The sequence below is a fragment of the Aethalodelphis obliquidens genome, unplaced genomic scaffold (genome assembly GCF_003676395.1).
Source record: "Aethalodelphis obliquidens isolate GAN/ISIS:26980383/991018 unplaced genomic scaffold, ASM367639v1 scaffold2, whole genome shotgun sequence".
In the NCBI taxonomy this organism is placed as follows: Eukaryota; Metazoa; Chordata; class Mammalia; order Artiodactyla; family Delphinidae; genus Aethalodelphis; species Aethalodelphis obliquidens.
Genome location: NW_020837946.1, coordinates 11451652 through 11467414, shown reverse-complemented (window position 1 = coordinate 11467414; position 15763 = coordinate 11451652). Strand labels below are relative to the sequence as shown.

General features: G+C 40.9%; 1 protein-coding gene across 1 annotated transcript in view; it reads right to left on the bottom strand.

Annotated features, from left to right (window-relative positions):
• Positions 1–15763, bottom strand: part of COL4A4 (collagen type IV alpha 4 chain) — a 117909-nt gene that overhangs the window by 47535 nt on the left and 54611 nt on the right. The window contains exons 22-24 of the mRNA XM_027119748.1: positions 5048–5120; positions 3997–4103; positions 902–1085 (exon numbers count right to left, since the gene is read on the bottom strand). Coding sequence (XP_026975549.1) covers positions 902–1085; positions 3997–4103; positions 5048–5120 — 364 coding nt within the window. The remainder of the gene's footprint in view (positions 1–901; positions 1086–3996; positions 4104–5047; positions 5121–15763) is intronic.

Genomic DNA, 15763 nt, shown 5'->3' with positions numbered 1-15763 from the left:
TTTTTCTAATGACTTTGCAATGTGGTTTTGTCATCCTTCATTTCACTTGGTAAAGAAAATAAAATTTCAAAGTGGTGCTCTGAGTTTTCTTCTCCTTTAAAATGGAATGTTTCCCTTTTATAACAGAAATTTCATCTCATAATGTATTACACCATAAGCTCTTAAATAAAAAATGTACCATATGAATAAAAATAATGTTATATTTTGATGGTTCCAGACCATGATCTTAAACCATATCAAATTCCAAGGTATTCGTCTTTCTATGTTGTCAAAGCAAGAACCAAGCGTATTATTATATTATAAAATTTCACAAGTACCTACGTACCTCAAGTCATATGCACATATTACAAAAGAGAAGAATCTTAAATCAATCTTTTTCCAAACTTTTAAAAAGTTTTCAGCTATAAAACTACAAGTCACTTTATTGTTTGAAATCCAAATAACTGTCAAATATATTTAAAATCCCTCCTTTTTTTCTCCCTAGAAGGCCTACAAATGGGTTTTCATGGACAATGCTGTATTTTTAAAATGAAATATTAGTGGTTTTATTCAAATAAAATGCATAATCTCAAAAGATAGTAAAAAAGGAGAGATTTTGAATATATACATGTATGTAATTTTAAGTCAGATTGTCCACATTGATACTGAGAAATGAATGAAAGGCAATTTGCCAAACCAATAAAACAGCAAAGACATCTTAGCATTTTAAAGATTTGTTTTAAGTATTGATTGTGCTGTAATGCTTTTATTTGTTTGACAACATTCAAGGTTTGAACAGTGAATTGTGGGAATTTTATTTTAGAGGTTCTACCCTAACTGTAATAACTTTGCCCAGAAGAGAAGCTTACTTTAGCATCCATGATTTCACTTGACATTCTGCCACAAAAACATTCAAAATTACCTTTCTGACCCTTCAAGCCATCAGGGCCCCTCTTGCCTGGGCAGCCTGGAGCTCCTGGTTGCCCTCTCTCTCCTGGTGGACCAGGAAATCCCAGTCCCGGAGGCCCCCTAGGTCCTGCTCTGCCCGGGGGGCCTGGTGGTCCAGGAGGCCCTTTATCACCTGGGGCTGCATCTTCATGATCTCCCTGAGAACATTTGCATCAAGAGTCAATCACCAACCTCTGAAAGGCCATGAACTCAAAGCAGTCATTGTCACTGTAGGCTACAAAAATGCATGCAGAAAGCCAGTTAATTCTAGAAGTTACTTAATAGCAAATGCAATTTTAAATGATTAACTAAGATTCTTCTTAATGTTTTACATACATATCTACAGACATATATATGCTCTTGATGTGTGCTTTATGATTCAAAAACAGAAAATTATATGTGTTACGTCTTAAATACAGAATAAGAAATTTTATTTAGAACCACTCTGTGACAGCAAATACAATAAAATATAGAAATGCATACATTAAGGGAAGTAGTGGGCTTACAAACTAAATAAATTCTTATCTATTAGAAACGTTTTTTCTGCATTATTGTAAGACACAGGGAGGGACTTTGTCGCCCTCCACCTCTGTGGGCCAAGGGCTGACAAATCCTTTCTCCTCCTGCATAAGAATGTGACCTTTGGTTAAGGGTCTAGTTCTGCTCTTCAGGAATCTGCATAAAAATGGATGTCAACTGCGCTACTAGACCACATTGCTTATGGTAAAATTAATCCCTGGCTGCAAAACTTGCATGTGGTCTGGAAGAACTATAAAGACCTGTGTGGAGCCTTTGTCAGGGCTTCCTTAAGAGGTGGCTCCTGTAACTGGCAAGTTCCTTGTGGGGTCCCCGCAAGCTAGCCCTGTGGTGGAGATAACACTCCTGTGGAGAAGGAGGCTTTCAAGTCCAGGCTGCTCACACTTCTGCATATGAGAATCTCATTGCCTTCACCCCAACTGAACGAAAAGCTGCAAGGACTCCTGTGTAGGAGGAACGCCTGACACTGCCCTGCAGGCAAGCTGAGGGTCACGCCTTCTAGCCTTCTGAGCGGCCTGGTCCCAAATGTGGTCTATGAGTCTGAATTGTTTCAGACTCAGTCTGAAACTCTAGAGAGATTCCCCCGTCCCTAGCGGGTGGTATAGAAATTCCTCTCCCCATCTGATCTGTAAATACACTTCGGTTTTTCACAGTTAGGTTAGTACATGATGACACTTATCACTCAGTGACGTTGGTTTCTAAATACAGCAGTCCCCTGCTTATTCACGGTTTCACTTTCCAAGGTTTCAGTGAGGCACGGTCTGAAAATATTAAATGGAAAATTCCAGACATAAACAACTCACAAGTTTTAAACTGCGCTCCGTTCTGAGGAGCATGATGAAGCCGTCCTGCTCCATCTCACTAGGGACGCGAATCAACCCTTTCTCCAGCATATCCTTCAGTCGGTCACTTAGCAGCGTCTGGTTATCAGATTGCCTGCAGTGGTATCGCAGTGCTTGTGTGCAAGTCACCCTTATTTTACTTAATAACAGCCCCAGAGCACAAGGGACGCTGATAATTCAGATATGCCCAAGAGAAGTTGTAAAGCGCTTCCTCTAAGTGAAAAGGTGCACGTTCTCAATTTAATAAGGAAAGAAAGAAGAATCGTATGCTGAGGTTGCTAAGATCTAAGGTAAGAATGACTTTTATATCCATGAGATTGTGAAGAAGGAAAATGAAATTTGTGCTAGTTTTGCTGCCACACCGCAACCTGCAGAAGTCGTGGCACAGTGCTTGCTAAGTGCTTAGTTAAGATGGAAAGGCATTAAATTTGTACAAGATATTTTGAGAGAGAGAGACACTACATTCACATAAATTGTATTACAGTATATTGTTATAATTGTTTTATTTTATTATTAGTTGTTAATCTCTCACAGGGCCTAATTTATAAATTAAACTTTATCATAGGTATGTATCATAGGTATGTATGGGGTCGGGTACTATCCACGGTTTCAGGCATCCACTTGGGGTCTTGCACCATGTCCCCTGTGGATGAGGGGGGACCACTGTAGTTTCTTAATTGGAAGAATGAATGAAACAGGGATTACCAAATCTAAATCAGAGAAGATTATTTATATATTCAATATCCGCTGAAAGACCAGAAAGCTATAAATACCATCTAACCCAACTTCCAAACTTCCGTCTCTTATTCACATGTATTTTATCAGATAGGAGTCCTATAAAATCAGAACATGGTCCTTCCTTTTTACAACACTCTCAATGGCAGGCTGCATGATCTGGTGGAAACAGCATGTACTGGAAATAAGAAAGACTGGGTTTGCCCTCCTGCTTAGCCTACTTGAGAGATTGTTGACCTTGAGTAACGTACCCTAAGCCTCCATCTCCTTACTGTAAACTCTCAAAGATAATTGTTCCTCAGAAGACAACAGTTACGAGTAAAACATCTAGCTCAGTTTGTGTGGCATTGCAAGCATTCAGAACTACTTCATGTGCCAAGATATTTTAAGTTCCTGCTTATGTCTCACAGTCTTTTCTTATGAACTTCATCAGCTACACGTGGACTCCACCCAAAACATGTCTGAAAAATGCAGAATTATCATTTATCAGTGGGACCTTCCATCAGCCAATATGTCTATCCAGTGGATCTGCACTAGTTCATCCTTTCTTGCTTGCCACTTCCCCTCATGTGCTTCTTCATCAGAGAACAGAACTGAAGGTAATTATCAGGACCTGTGTGCTATCCTCCACGCTACAGAGTCAACTGAACAGACCTGAAACCAGTGCGGGCTCTGTAGAGACAAGGGCCCCAGAAGGAAATAAGCACCACGAGAATAATATAAAGACTAGGGAGAGAAACTCTTGCTATGATGAACTTCACTCGGGATTTCAGACCATCTGCAATAAGCCATACCTTTTGTAACAGCCCTCTTTTTGTGGCAGGGAATCAAAGGTGACTGATTTACAGCACGTTGACACGTTACTGTTCAGCTTTTTTAAACTGAGAAGGGGAAAACAGATGCTTTGTGACCATGTAAGAGAGTGAAACTATAGCAGGAGAAGAATTATACACACCAGCGGTCCTGGGTCCCCTTTTTCTCCAGCATATCCATCTCGACCGTGTTGTCCCTGCTGCCCTGGAAATCCTGGGGGCCCATCAGGACCTCTTTCTCCTTTATGCCCTGGTAACAAAGGCCGAAAGAGTCAAGCCCTTCTCAGCAATGGAATAAGTAGAAGGAAACAAAGGACTAAAGATAAAGGCAATGACCATGACCCTGGGCTGGCAGAGGTTCCTCTGAGCGTCTCAGTTGACTAAAGTCACACGAAGACCATCATGCAAAAGTCAAAGGGGAGACTGACAATTGCCAAACCCATTGAATCTCTTATTTGGGAAATGTTTCTTTTCCTGTTCTGACAAGGAGGTTGTGTGTGGAGGTGCCAATCCCTACAGCATCTTCCTCTGCTTGTGTGACACCAAACACGGTATGCCATCCCCTGGCCATAGTGAGTGGGGGAATGGTCCATGGTTGGGCCCATGCCCCAGGCTAATCCAGTCCTTCCTGGACCTTTTTTATTCTAACTGGGGCAGAAAGAGGTAGAGTTTTCTTTCACCTCTGACTGTAAGAACTTGGAGCTACCTGGGGGCATGTACCCATAGCCCAGAGAAAACCAGACAGGGCGAAAATGCAGATGGTGCAAAGAAAGATGCAAGATGCCGAGACAGCCTTCTCATGCAGTCGTCCCGGTGCAAACCATACACCTAACCTTTCAAATTTTGTTTAAGTCAATAAATTACTTCTCTAAAAACACTACTTCAAGCTGGGTTTTTGTCGCTTACAACCAAAATATTCTTGATTAATACAGGATACTAGAATGCAGTGAATAAATGCTAGGCAAACCAAAGGAGGTCTTGTTTCAAACCCAATTCACAACAACGAGGATTTGAGCACAGGATTTAGGCTCAACATTCACACGACCCTGAAGGGCAGGGAGTATTTTTTTTAAGCAAGCGCAACAGTCCCAAATCTTATTATAGAATTCATCTGCAGTCACAGGAGAAATTAATGCAAGAGAACGGTTCATACATCATTCAGAAAATGGCAGGGAGCTGATTGATTATGCCCACCTTTCACTCTTGATACAACCAGGTCACCTTTTTCTCCTTTGCTGCCAGGTGGTCCTGAGGTACCAGGTTTTCCCTTGGTAAAAAACACGAGGAAAAAATCAGTTTAACTGTGATGGGTCAAAAGTTATTTGTATACATCTAACCTCTCTCTTCTTTCCTTCTAAATCACCTGTTCGAGATTCTAGTTTGGTACTGTTGGTGTCATTCTCTTCCCCACCTTCCAAGGGGGGTCCTGCCTTACAAAACTGAGGTTCTTGAACTGCATGTGAAAGCTGGTGGAATCTGAGTAACCAGCGTGCCTGAGTCAGCAGAAATGTGTCACTGTCAGCTTCTTGGTTTTGGTAATGTACTGCGGTTCTGTAAGATATTCACTGGGGGAAGCCAGGTGAAGTGTACATGGGACCTCTGCGTATGATTGTGCAACGCCTTGTGAGTCATAACATAAAAATTTATCTCAAAATAATTTACAATTAAAAAAGTTAACTATCTTGAGTGTTGTCATGTAGAATTGGGAGGAAAGGAGGGGAGAGGTTAACCACAGCAGCTGGCACTAGAGCAGAACACAGAGGTTTAGGAATGAATGTGATGAAAAACACTGTGATATTGTAGGACATTGATGAGCAAGAGAAGGAATCTTTCTGTAATCAATGTATTTCCTCTGTATGGCAAGTAAACAACTAATTTTGGCCAATGGGCTCATCGTCTTTTAACTTCAACACTGCCCTGAGCCTGGACTATTTCAGTCACAGTTTTGTGTTACATATTATTAAATAGTAAGACATATCAAAAATCTGTAATCCTACCTTTGGTATATGAGAATGACCAAGCATTACAGTAAATACAGTTATAGAAGCACTGTACCTAGCTTAAGGTCACTTATCTGGTGACCTCAATGATCAAGAAACATACACAAGAATTTGGAAGGAGGTAAAAATGACTGAGCAGACCACTTGCTTTGCTTACACAGATGCCACTTTGTCTTTTTTTCATACGATCTTAACAGCATGGTCAAGCAAGCTTAATTATCTTTTTAACTGGCCTCTATTAGTTCATGAGCAGTGAACTACAAAGTGGGGTAGAGATACAAGTAGAGAAAGGACAATGGCAGCATCAAACAGTAAGAGCAAAGAAAAAGCCTAAAATGTATACAACAGGTATCAAAACTAAAGTGGACAAAATGATTGGGAGCCATTTAATGTACAGAAAATACAGCTCCACACACTACTCAATACTCCCATTCAGAGCACCACCTAAATGAGCTCCAGAGACGGGCGCGAGCCGCGCCTAACAGCGCGGACACCAGAGACGGGCATGAGACGCTAAGGCTGCTGCTGCCGCCACCAAGAGGCCTGCGTGCAAGCACAGGTCACTCTCCACACCTCCCCTCCCGGGAGCCTGTGCAGCCCGCCACTGCCAGGGTCCCGGGATCCAGGTACAACTCCCCCGGGAGAACACACGGCGCGCCTCAGGCTGTGGCAACATCACACTGACCTCCGCCGCCGCAGGCTCGCCCCGCATTTCGTGCCCCTCCCTCTCCCCGGTCTGAGCGAGCAGAGCCCCCAGATCATCTGCTCCTTTAACCCCGTCCTGTCTGGGCGGGGAACAGACGCCAGAGGGCAACCTACACGCAGAGGAGGGGCGAAATCCAAAGCTGAACCCCAGGAGCTGTGCGAACAAAGAAGAGAAAGGGAAATCTCTCCCAGCAGCCTCAGGAGCAGCAGATTAAATCTCCAAATCATCTCTGGAATACCTGAATAGTCAACGAATCAACCCAAAATTGAAGTGGTGGACTTTGGGAGCAACTGTAGACTTGGGGTTTGTTTTCTGCATCTAATTTGTTTCCGGCTTTATGTTTATCTTACTTTAGTATTTAGAGCTTATTGTCATTGGTAGATTTGTTTATTGATTTGGTTGCTCTCTTCCTTTTTTTTATTAATATATATATACATATTTTTTTCCTTTCTCTCTTTTTCTGAGGGTGTAAGTGTATGCTTCTTTGTGTGATTTTGTCTGTATAGCTTTGCTTTTACCATTTGTCCTAGGGTTCTGTCTGTCCGTTTTTTTTTTAGTATAGTTTTGAGCGCTTGTTATCATTGGTGGATTTGTTTTTTAGTTTGGTTGCTCTCTTCTTTCTTTCTTTTTTTATTACCTTTTTATTTTTAATAAGTTTTATTATTTTAATAACTTTATTTATTTATTTTTTCTCACATTTCTTCTGAGCCGTGCGGCTGACAGGGTCTTGGTGCTCTGACCAGGTGTCAGGCTTGAGCCTCTGAGGTGGGAGAGCCAAGTTCAGGACACTGGTCCACCAGAGGCCTCCCAGCTCCACGTAATATCAAACAGCGAAAGCTCTCACAGAGATCTCCATCTCAACACTAAGACCCAACTCCACTGAGCAACCAGCAAGCTACAGTGCTGGACATCCTATGCCAAACAAATAGCAAGATAGGAACACAACCCCACCTATTAGCAGAGAGGTTGCCTAAAATCATAATAAGTTCACAGACACCCCAAAACACACCACCGAATGCGGTCCTGCCCACCAGAAGGACAAGATCCAGCCTCATCCACCAAAACACAGCCACCAGTCCCCTCCACCAGGAAGCCTACACAACCCACTGAACCAACCTTAGTCACTGGGGGCAGACACCAAAAACAACGGGAACTACAAACTTGCAGGCTGCACAAAGGAGACCCTAAACACTGTAAGTTAAGCAAAATGAGAAGACAGAGAAACATACAGCAGATGAAGGAGCAAGGTAAAAACGCACCAGACCAAACAAATGAAGAGGAAATAGGCAGTCTACCTGAAAAAGAATTCAGAGTAATGATAGCAAAGATATCCAAAGTCTTGGAAATAGAATGGAGAAAATACAAGAAACGTTTAACAAGGACACAGAAGAACCAAAGAGCAAACAAACAATGATGAACAACACAATAAATGAAATTAAAAATTCTCTAGAAGGAATCAATAGCAGAATAACTGAGGCAGAAGAACAGATAAGTGACCTGGAAGATAAAATAGTGGAAATAACTACTGCAGAGCAGAATAAAGAAAAAAGAATGAAAAGAATTGAGGGCAGTCACAGAGACCTCTGGGACAACATTAAACGCACCAACATTTGAATTATAGGGGTCCCAGAAGAAGAGAAAAAAAGGGACTGAGAAAATATTTGAAGAGATTACAGTTGAAAACTTCCCTAACATGGGAAAGGAAATAGTCAATCAAGTCCAGGAAGCACAGAGAGTCCATACAGGATAAATCCAAGGAGAAACATGTCAAGACACATATTAACCAAACTATCAAAAATTAAACACAAAGAAAAAATATTAAAAGCAGCAAGGGAAAAGCAACAAATAACATACAAGGGAATCCCCAAAAGGTTAACAGCTGATCTTTCAGCAGGAGCTCCGCAAGCCAGAAGGGAGTGTCAGGACATATTTAAAGTGATAAAAGGGAAAAACCTACAAACAAGATTACTCTACCCAGCACGGATCTCATTCAGATTGGATGGAGAAATTAAAACCTTTACAGACAAGCAAAAGCTAACAGAATTAGGCACCACCAAACCAGCTTTAAAACAAATGCTAAAGGAACTTCTCTAGGCAGGAAACACAAGAGAAGGAAAAGACCTACAATAACAAACCCAAAACAATTAAGGAACATACATATCGAAAATTACCTTAAATGTAAATGGATTAAATAAATGCTCCATCCAAAAGACATAGACTGGCTGAATGGATACAAAAACAAGACCTGTATATATGCTGTCTACAAGAGACCCACTTCAGACCTAGGGACACATACAGACTGAAAGTGAGGGGATGGAAAAAGATATTCCATGCAAATGGAAATCAAAAGATAGCTGGAGTAGCAATTCTCATATCAGAAAAAATAGACTTTAAAATAAAGACTATTACAAGAGACAAAGAAGGACACTAAATAATGATCAAGGGATCAATCCAAGAAGAAGATATAACAATTATAAATATTTATGCACCCAACATAGGAGCACCTTAATACCTAAGGCACATGCTAACAGCCATAAAAGGGGAAATCGACAGTAACACAGTCATAGTAGGGGACTTTAACACCCCACTTTCACCAATGGACAGATCATCCAAAATGAAAATAAATAAGGAAACACAAGCTTTAAATGATACATTAAACAAGATGGACTTAATTGATATTTATAGGACGTTCCATCCCAAAACAACAGAATACACTTTCTTCTCAAGTGCGCGTGGAACATTCTCCAGGATAGATCATATCTTGGGTAACAAATCAAGCCTTGGTAAATTTAAAAAATTGAAATCATATCAAGTATCATTTCCAACCACAACATTATGAGACTAGATATCAATTACAGGAAAAAATCTGTAAAAAAATACAAACACATGGAGCCTAAACAATACACTACTAAATAACCAAGAGATCACTGAAGAAATCAAAAAAGAAATTAAAAAATACCTAGAAACAAATGACAATGAAAACATGATGACCCAAAACCCATGGGATGCAGCAAAAGCAGTTCTAAGAGGGGAGTTTATAGCAATAGAATGTTACCTCAAGAAACAAGAAACACCTCAAATAAACAAATTAACCTTACACCTAAAGCAATTAGAGAAAGAAGAACAAAATATCCCCAAAGTAAGCAGAGGGAAAGAAATCATAAAGATCAGATCAGAAATAAATGAAAAAGAAATGAAGGAAACGACAGGAAAGATCAATAAAACTAAAAGCTGGTTCTTTGAGAAGGTAAAATTGATAAACCATTAGCCAGACTCATCAAGAGAAAAAGGGAGAAGACTCAAATCAATAGAATTAGAAATGAAAAAGGAGAAGTAACAACTGACACTGCAGAAATAAAAAAGATCATGAGAGATTACTACAAGCAACAATATGCCAATAAAATGGAGATAATCATGAGATATTACTACAAGCAACAATATGCCAATAAAATGGACAACCTGGAAGAAATGGAAAAATTCTTAGAAAAGCACAACCCTCCAAGACTGAACCAGGAAGAAACAGAAAATATAAACAGACCAATCACAAGCACTGAAATTGAAACTGTGATTACAAATCTTCCAACAAACAAAAGGCCAGGTCCAGATGGTGTCACAGGTGAATTCTATCAAACATTTAGAGAAGAGCTAACACCTATCCTTGTCAAACTCTTCCAAAATATAGCAGAGGGAGGAACACTCTCCAACTCATTCTACGAGGCCACCATCACCCTGATAAGAAGACCAGACAAAGATGTCACAAGAAAAGAAAACTACAGGCCAATATCACTGATGAACATAGATGCAAAAATCCTCAACAAAGTACTAGCAAACAGAATCCAACAGCACATTAAAAGGATCATACACCATGATCAAGTGGGGTTTATCCCAAGAATGAAAGGTTTCTTCAATATATGCAAATCAATCAATGTGATGCACCATATTAACAAATTGAAGAAAAGCCATATGATCATCTCAATAGATGCAGAAAAAACTTTTGCCAAAATTCAGCACCCATTTATGATAAAAACCTTCCAGAATATAGACATAGAGGGAACTTACCTCAACATAATAAAGGCCATATATGACAAACCCACAGCCACCATCTTTCTCAGTGGTGAAAAACTGAAACCATTTCCTCTAAGATCAGGAACGAGACAAGGTTACCCACTCTCATCACTATTATTCAACATAGTTTTGGAAGTTTTAGCCACAGAAATCAGAGAAGAAAAAGAAATAAAAGGAATCCAAATCAGAAAAGAAGAAGTAAAGTATCACTGTTTACAGATGACATGATACTATACATAATGATGCTACCAGAAAACTACTAGAGCTAATCAGTGAATTTGGTAAAGTAGTAGGATACAAAATTATACACAGAAATCTCTTGCACTCCTATACACTAATGATGAAAAATCTGAAAGAGAAATTAAGGAAACACTCCCATTTACCACTGCAACAAAAAGAATAAAATACCTAGGAATAAACCTACCTAAAAAGACAAAAGGCCTTTATGCAGAAAACTACAAGACAGTGATGAAAGAAATTAACGATGATACAAACAGATGGAGAGATATACCATGTTCTTGGACTGGATGAATCAACATTGTGAAAATGACTATACTGCCCAAAGCAATCTACAGATTCAATGCAACCCCTATCAAACTACCAATGGCATTTTTCACAGAACTAGAACAAAAATTTCACAATTTGTATGGAAACACAAAAGACCCCGAATAGCCAAAGCAATCTTGAGAAAGAAAAACGGAGCTGGAGGAATAAGGATCTCAGACATCAGACTATACTACAAAGCTACAGTAATCAAGACAGTATGATGCTGGCACAAAAACAGAAATATAGATCAATGGAACAGGATAGAAATTCCAGAGATAAACCCACACACATATGGTCACCCTATCTTTGATAAAGGAGGCAAGAATATACAATAGAGAAAAGACAGCCTCTTCAATAAGTGGTGCTGGGAAAACTGGACAGGTACATGTAAAAGAATGAAATTAGAACACTCCCTAACACTATGCATAAAAATAAACTCAAAATGGATTAAAGACCTAAATATAAGACAAGACACTATAAAACTCTTAGAGGAAAACATAAGCAGAACACTCTATAATAAATAAATAAATCACAGCAAGATCCTTTTAGCCCCACCTCCTAGAGAAATGGAAATAAAAACAAAAATAAACAAATGGGACCTAATGAAACTTAAAAGATTTTGCACAGCAAAGGAAACAATAAACAAGATGAAAAGACAACCCTCAGAATGGGAAAAAATATTTGCAAATGAAGCAACTGACAAAGGATTTATTTCCAAAATATACAAGCAGCTCATGCAGCTCACTATCAAAAAAACAAACAAACAATCTAAAAATGGGCAGAAGACCTAAATAGACATTTCTCCAAAGAAGATATACAGATTGCCAACAAACACATGAAAGGATGCTCAACATCACTAATCATTAGAGACATGCAAATCAAAACTACGATGAGGTATCACCTCACACCAGTCAGAATGGCCATCATCAAAAAATCTACAAACAATAAAATTCTGGAGAGGGTGTGGAGAAAAGGGAACCCTCTTGCACTGTTGGTGGGAATGTAAATTGATATAGCCAATATGGAGAACAGTATGGAGGTTCCTTAAAAAACTAAAAATAGAATTACCATATGACCCAGCAATCCCACTACTGGGCATACACCCAGAGAAAACCATAATTCAAAAAGAGTCATGTACCACAATGTTCACTGCAGTTCTATTTACCATAGCCAAGACATGGAAGCAATCTAAGTGTCCATAAACAGATGAATGGATGAAGAAGATGTGGCACATATATACGATGGAATATTACTCATCCATAAAAAGAAAGCAAATTGAGTTATTTGTAGTGAGGTGGATGGACCTAGAGTCTGTCATACAGAGTGAAGTAAGCCAGAAAGAGAAAAACAAATACCATATCCTAACACATATATATGGAATCTAAAAAAAAAAAAGTTTCTGAAGAACCTATGGGGAGGACAGGAATAAAGATGCAGTTGTAGAGAATGGACTTGAGGACATGGGGAGGGGGAAGGGTAAGCTGGGATGAAGTGAGCGAGTGGCATGGACATATATACATTACCAAATGTAAAATAGATAGCTAGTGGGAAGCAGTCACATAGCACAGGGAGATCAGCTCGGTGCTTTGTGTCCAGCTAGACGGGTGGGATAAGGAGGGTGGGAGGGAGATGCAAGAGGGAGGGGATATGGGGATATACGTATATGTATAGCTGATTCACTTTGTTATACAGCAGAAACTAACACACCATTGTAAAGCAATTATACTCCAATAAAGAAGTTAAAAAAAATACACAACAACAAAATCTCAGCAGCCACAAGAACTCCTCTCTGCCGGGCAAGTACTAGTTATTTTATACACAGTCTAGGTCAGGAACTTCAACCACAGATGCCCACTGGGGGGCCATGCTCTTCCGAAAAGCAGGCGAGAGGGCATGGTGGAGACTCGAGCCCCCAGACCTCCTCAGCTTCCGGCAGTGGTGGGGATCCAGTGATCTGTGCTAATGGGCTTCCAATTTCTCAAGGGCAGCCATAAACATATTAATAGTACAAAAGCAAACACTGTGAGGACAGAATGAAACACGCTGGAGGTTCAGATTTAGTCCATGGCAGTTTGTGACCTTTGGTTTGCACTGCGACTCCTCAGGGGCAGCGACCCTGGCCATCTGGTTCACTGGTGTGTACCTTGTAGCTCTCAGAATATACTGTTGAATTGAATTCTTACCAACAAACTTGTAGGACAGGTGTTGTTATATCCATCTTACAGGAACACCACAGAGCTCACCAATGTCAGAGTTGGGATTTGAAGCTTGGTCCATGTGCTCCTAAGCCCTGTGCCTTCCAATAGAGCATCGTGGTGGCAAACCCCCATCCTGGGAACTGCTCTCAGGCTAAGGCAATGAATACAAGGCTTTGGTCCAACCACAGAAAAAATTGCAAAGAACTTAAACCTACTTTTCTGTTTTCTACTTTCCCACAAATCTGTGGCTTCTGGAGCCAGGGACCAGCAGAGGAGAGAGATATACAGCGGATTGAGAACACCCAAGAATGCTTGTCTGTGGGTCCTTCAAGCTCCCTCTTTCTGTCCATCCCTCCCTCCCTCCTTTCCTTTCCTGTGCCCCATAGTATGAACTTGGTCCCTAACTGTGATCACAGTGAGATGAATTTAGTACAGAGAAGTCATATGGACAGAATCATACACAGAACAGAGACATCAGAAATACGGCCAGTTTAATGCAACATTGTAAATCAACTACACTTTAATTTAAAATAAATTTTTTTTTTTAAATTAAGAGGTAAGTCCTGGAGCAACTGAATTACATAAACCTCCGCCAGGATAACCCTGGCTGAACTAGTAATCCACACTCCAAGATGTTAGCTCTGAGAAGCGACTCAATGTGAAGGAAGAAAAATATTTTAGAGCCAGTAAAACCTTCATTATGAAGATTAGGTAACAACATAAAAAAATAACTATGGGGCTTCCCTGGTGGCGCAGTGGTTAAGAATCCGCCTGCCAATGCAGGGGACACAGGTTTGAGCCCTGGTCTGGGATGATCCCACATGCCGCAGAGCAACTAAGCCCGTGAGCCACAACTACTGAGCCTGCGCTCTAGAGCCCGTGAGCCACAACTACTGAGCCTGCGTGCTGCAACTACTGAAGCCCACGTGCTTAGAGCCCATGCTCCGCAACAAGAGATGCCACCGCAACGAGAAGCCCACGCGCCACAACGAGGAGTAGCCCCTGATCGCCACAACTAGAGAAGCCCCGTGCACAGCAACAAAGACCCAACGCAGCCAAAAATAAATTTAAAAAAGATTGTTTTAAAAAATTAAAAATTAAAAAATGACTATAAAAAGTTGAATTAAAGAAGCAGACAATAAAATGCAGCCTACTTAATATTGATAATTACAATTATGTTTATTCAACATATGCATATTAAGGACCTAACTTCTCGTTGAGTTGACAAGGTTGGTGCAGGAAGAGCTTAACCATCACCCTCACTTAAGGCTCTCAGACTGGAACCTTAGTTTCATGAGATTTCCTGGGGAAAATGGAAAAGAGTGCACAGGGGCTGATGGCTGGGCTCCTGGCCACCCCAGGATTAAGCCCCTGTAATAAGGGCTGTCTCCAGCCTCCAGGGGAGGGCCCCCAGGGGCACTGATTTTATTCTGAGGGACCACTCTGCCTCAGCCCGAGTCGCTTGGAATGGTCCCTTGGAATGGTCAGCAAATAGAAGTCACCGCAAGATCTCATGCATCCTCTGGCACGAAATATAACATAAACTCTGACAAAGCCAATATCTACAGCTCCACCCGATCTCTCACCTGGATCCCCCACTTGAATATCATCCCACAGCCTACTTGAGACCTCCGCCTGCTCGTCTAATCGGCACCCCAAACTTAAAATGTGCCCAACAGCACTGCTTCCTTTCCTGCCCCCCAGGCCTGCTCCTCACATTGTCTGCCCATCTTGGCCCCATCCTTTATTTCTCTGCTTTTCATATCCCACATCCAGCCTCACAGCCAGTCTGTTGGCTCTATGGTCAAAATATACCCAGAATCTGACCACTTCCCGTCACACCCAACAGTAATAGGTACACCTGTCCGCCATCATATTTCACCAGGATTACTGCAGCAATAGCCCAGCTAAATCTCCCTACTTCTTCCCTTGTCTCTTCTGGTCTGTTCTTAACAAAGCTACCTGAGTGATCCAATTAAAACTATTGTCAGACTCCTCTCTCCTTAAAACTCTCCGCTGGCTGTTCTATGTCATCCAGAGTACAAGCTCGAAGCCAACCCACCTGCAATGCTCTATGCTCTCCAACCCCTCCTAACCTCCAGCCATTTGACCTCAGGTCTGCTCTTTCCCTCACTCTCTCCACGCAAGCCACACCAGATGGTGATGGCCTTTATTGCCATCGGCCATACTCTATATTCACCCGTCTATCTGTTATATGGTGTATGTCCTCCCAACAGAGTAGAGGCCCCCAGAAGGCAGAGATAGTGTTCTGGTTCCTGCTGTATCCCCAGCACCTGGAATAGTACCTGGAACATAGTAGGTGCTCAATAAATATTAGTTGACTGAACAAATGAATGAATGAATGAATGAAAGGATAGAGATGATTTTTTGTCAT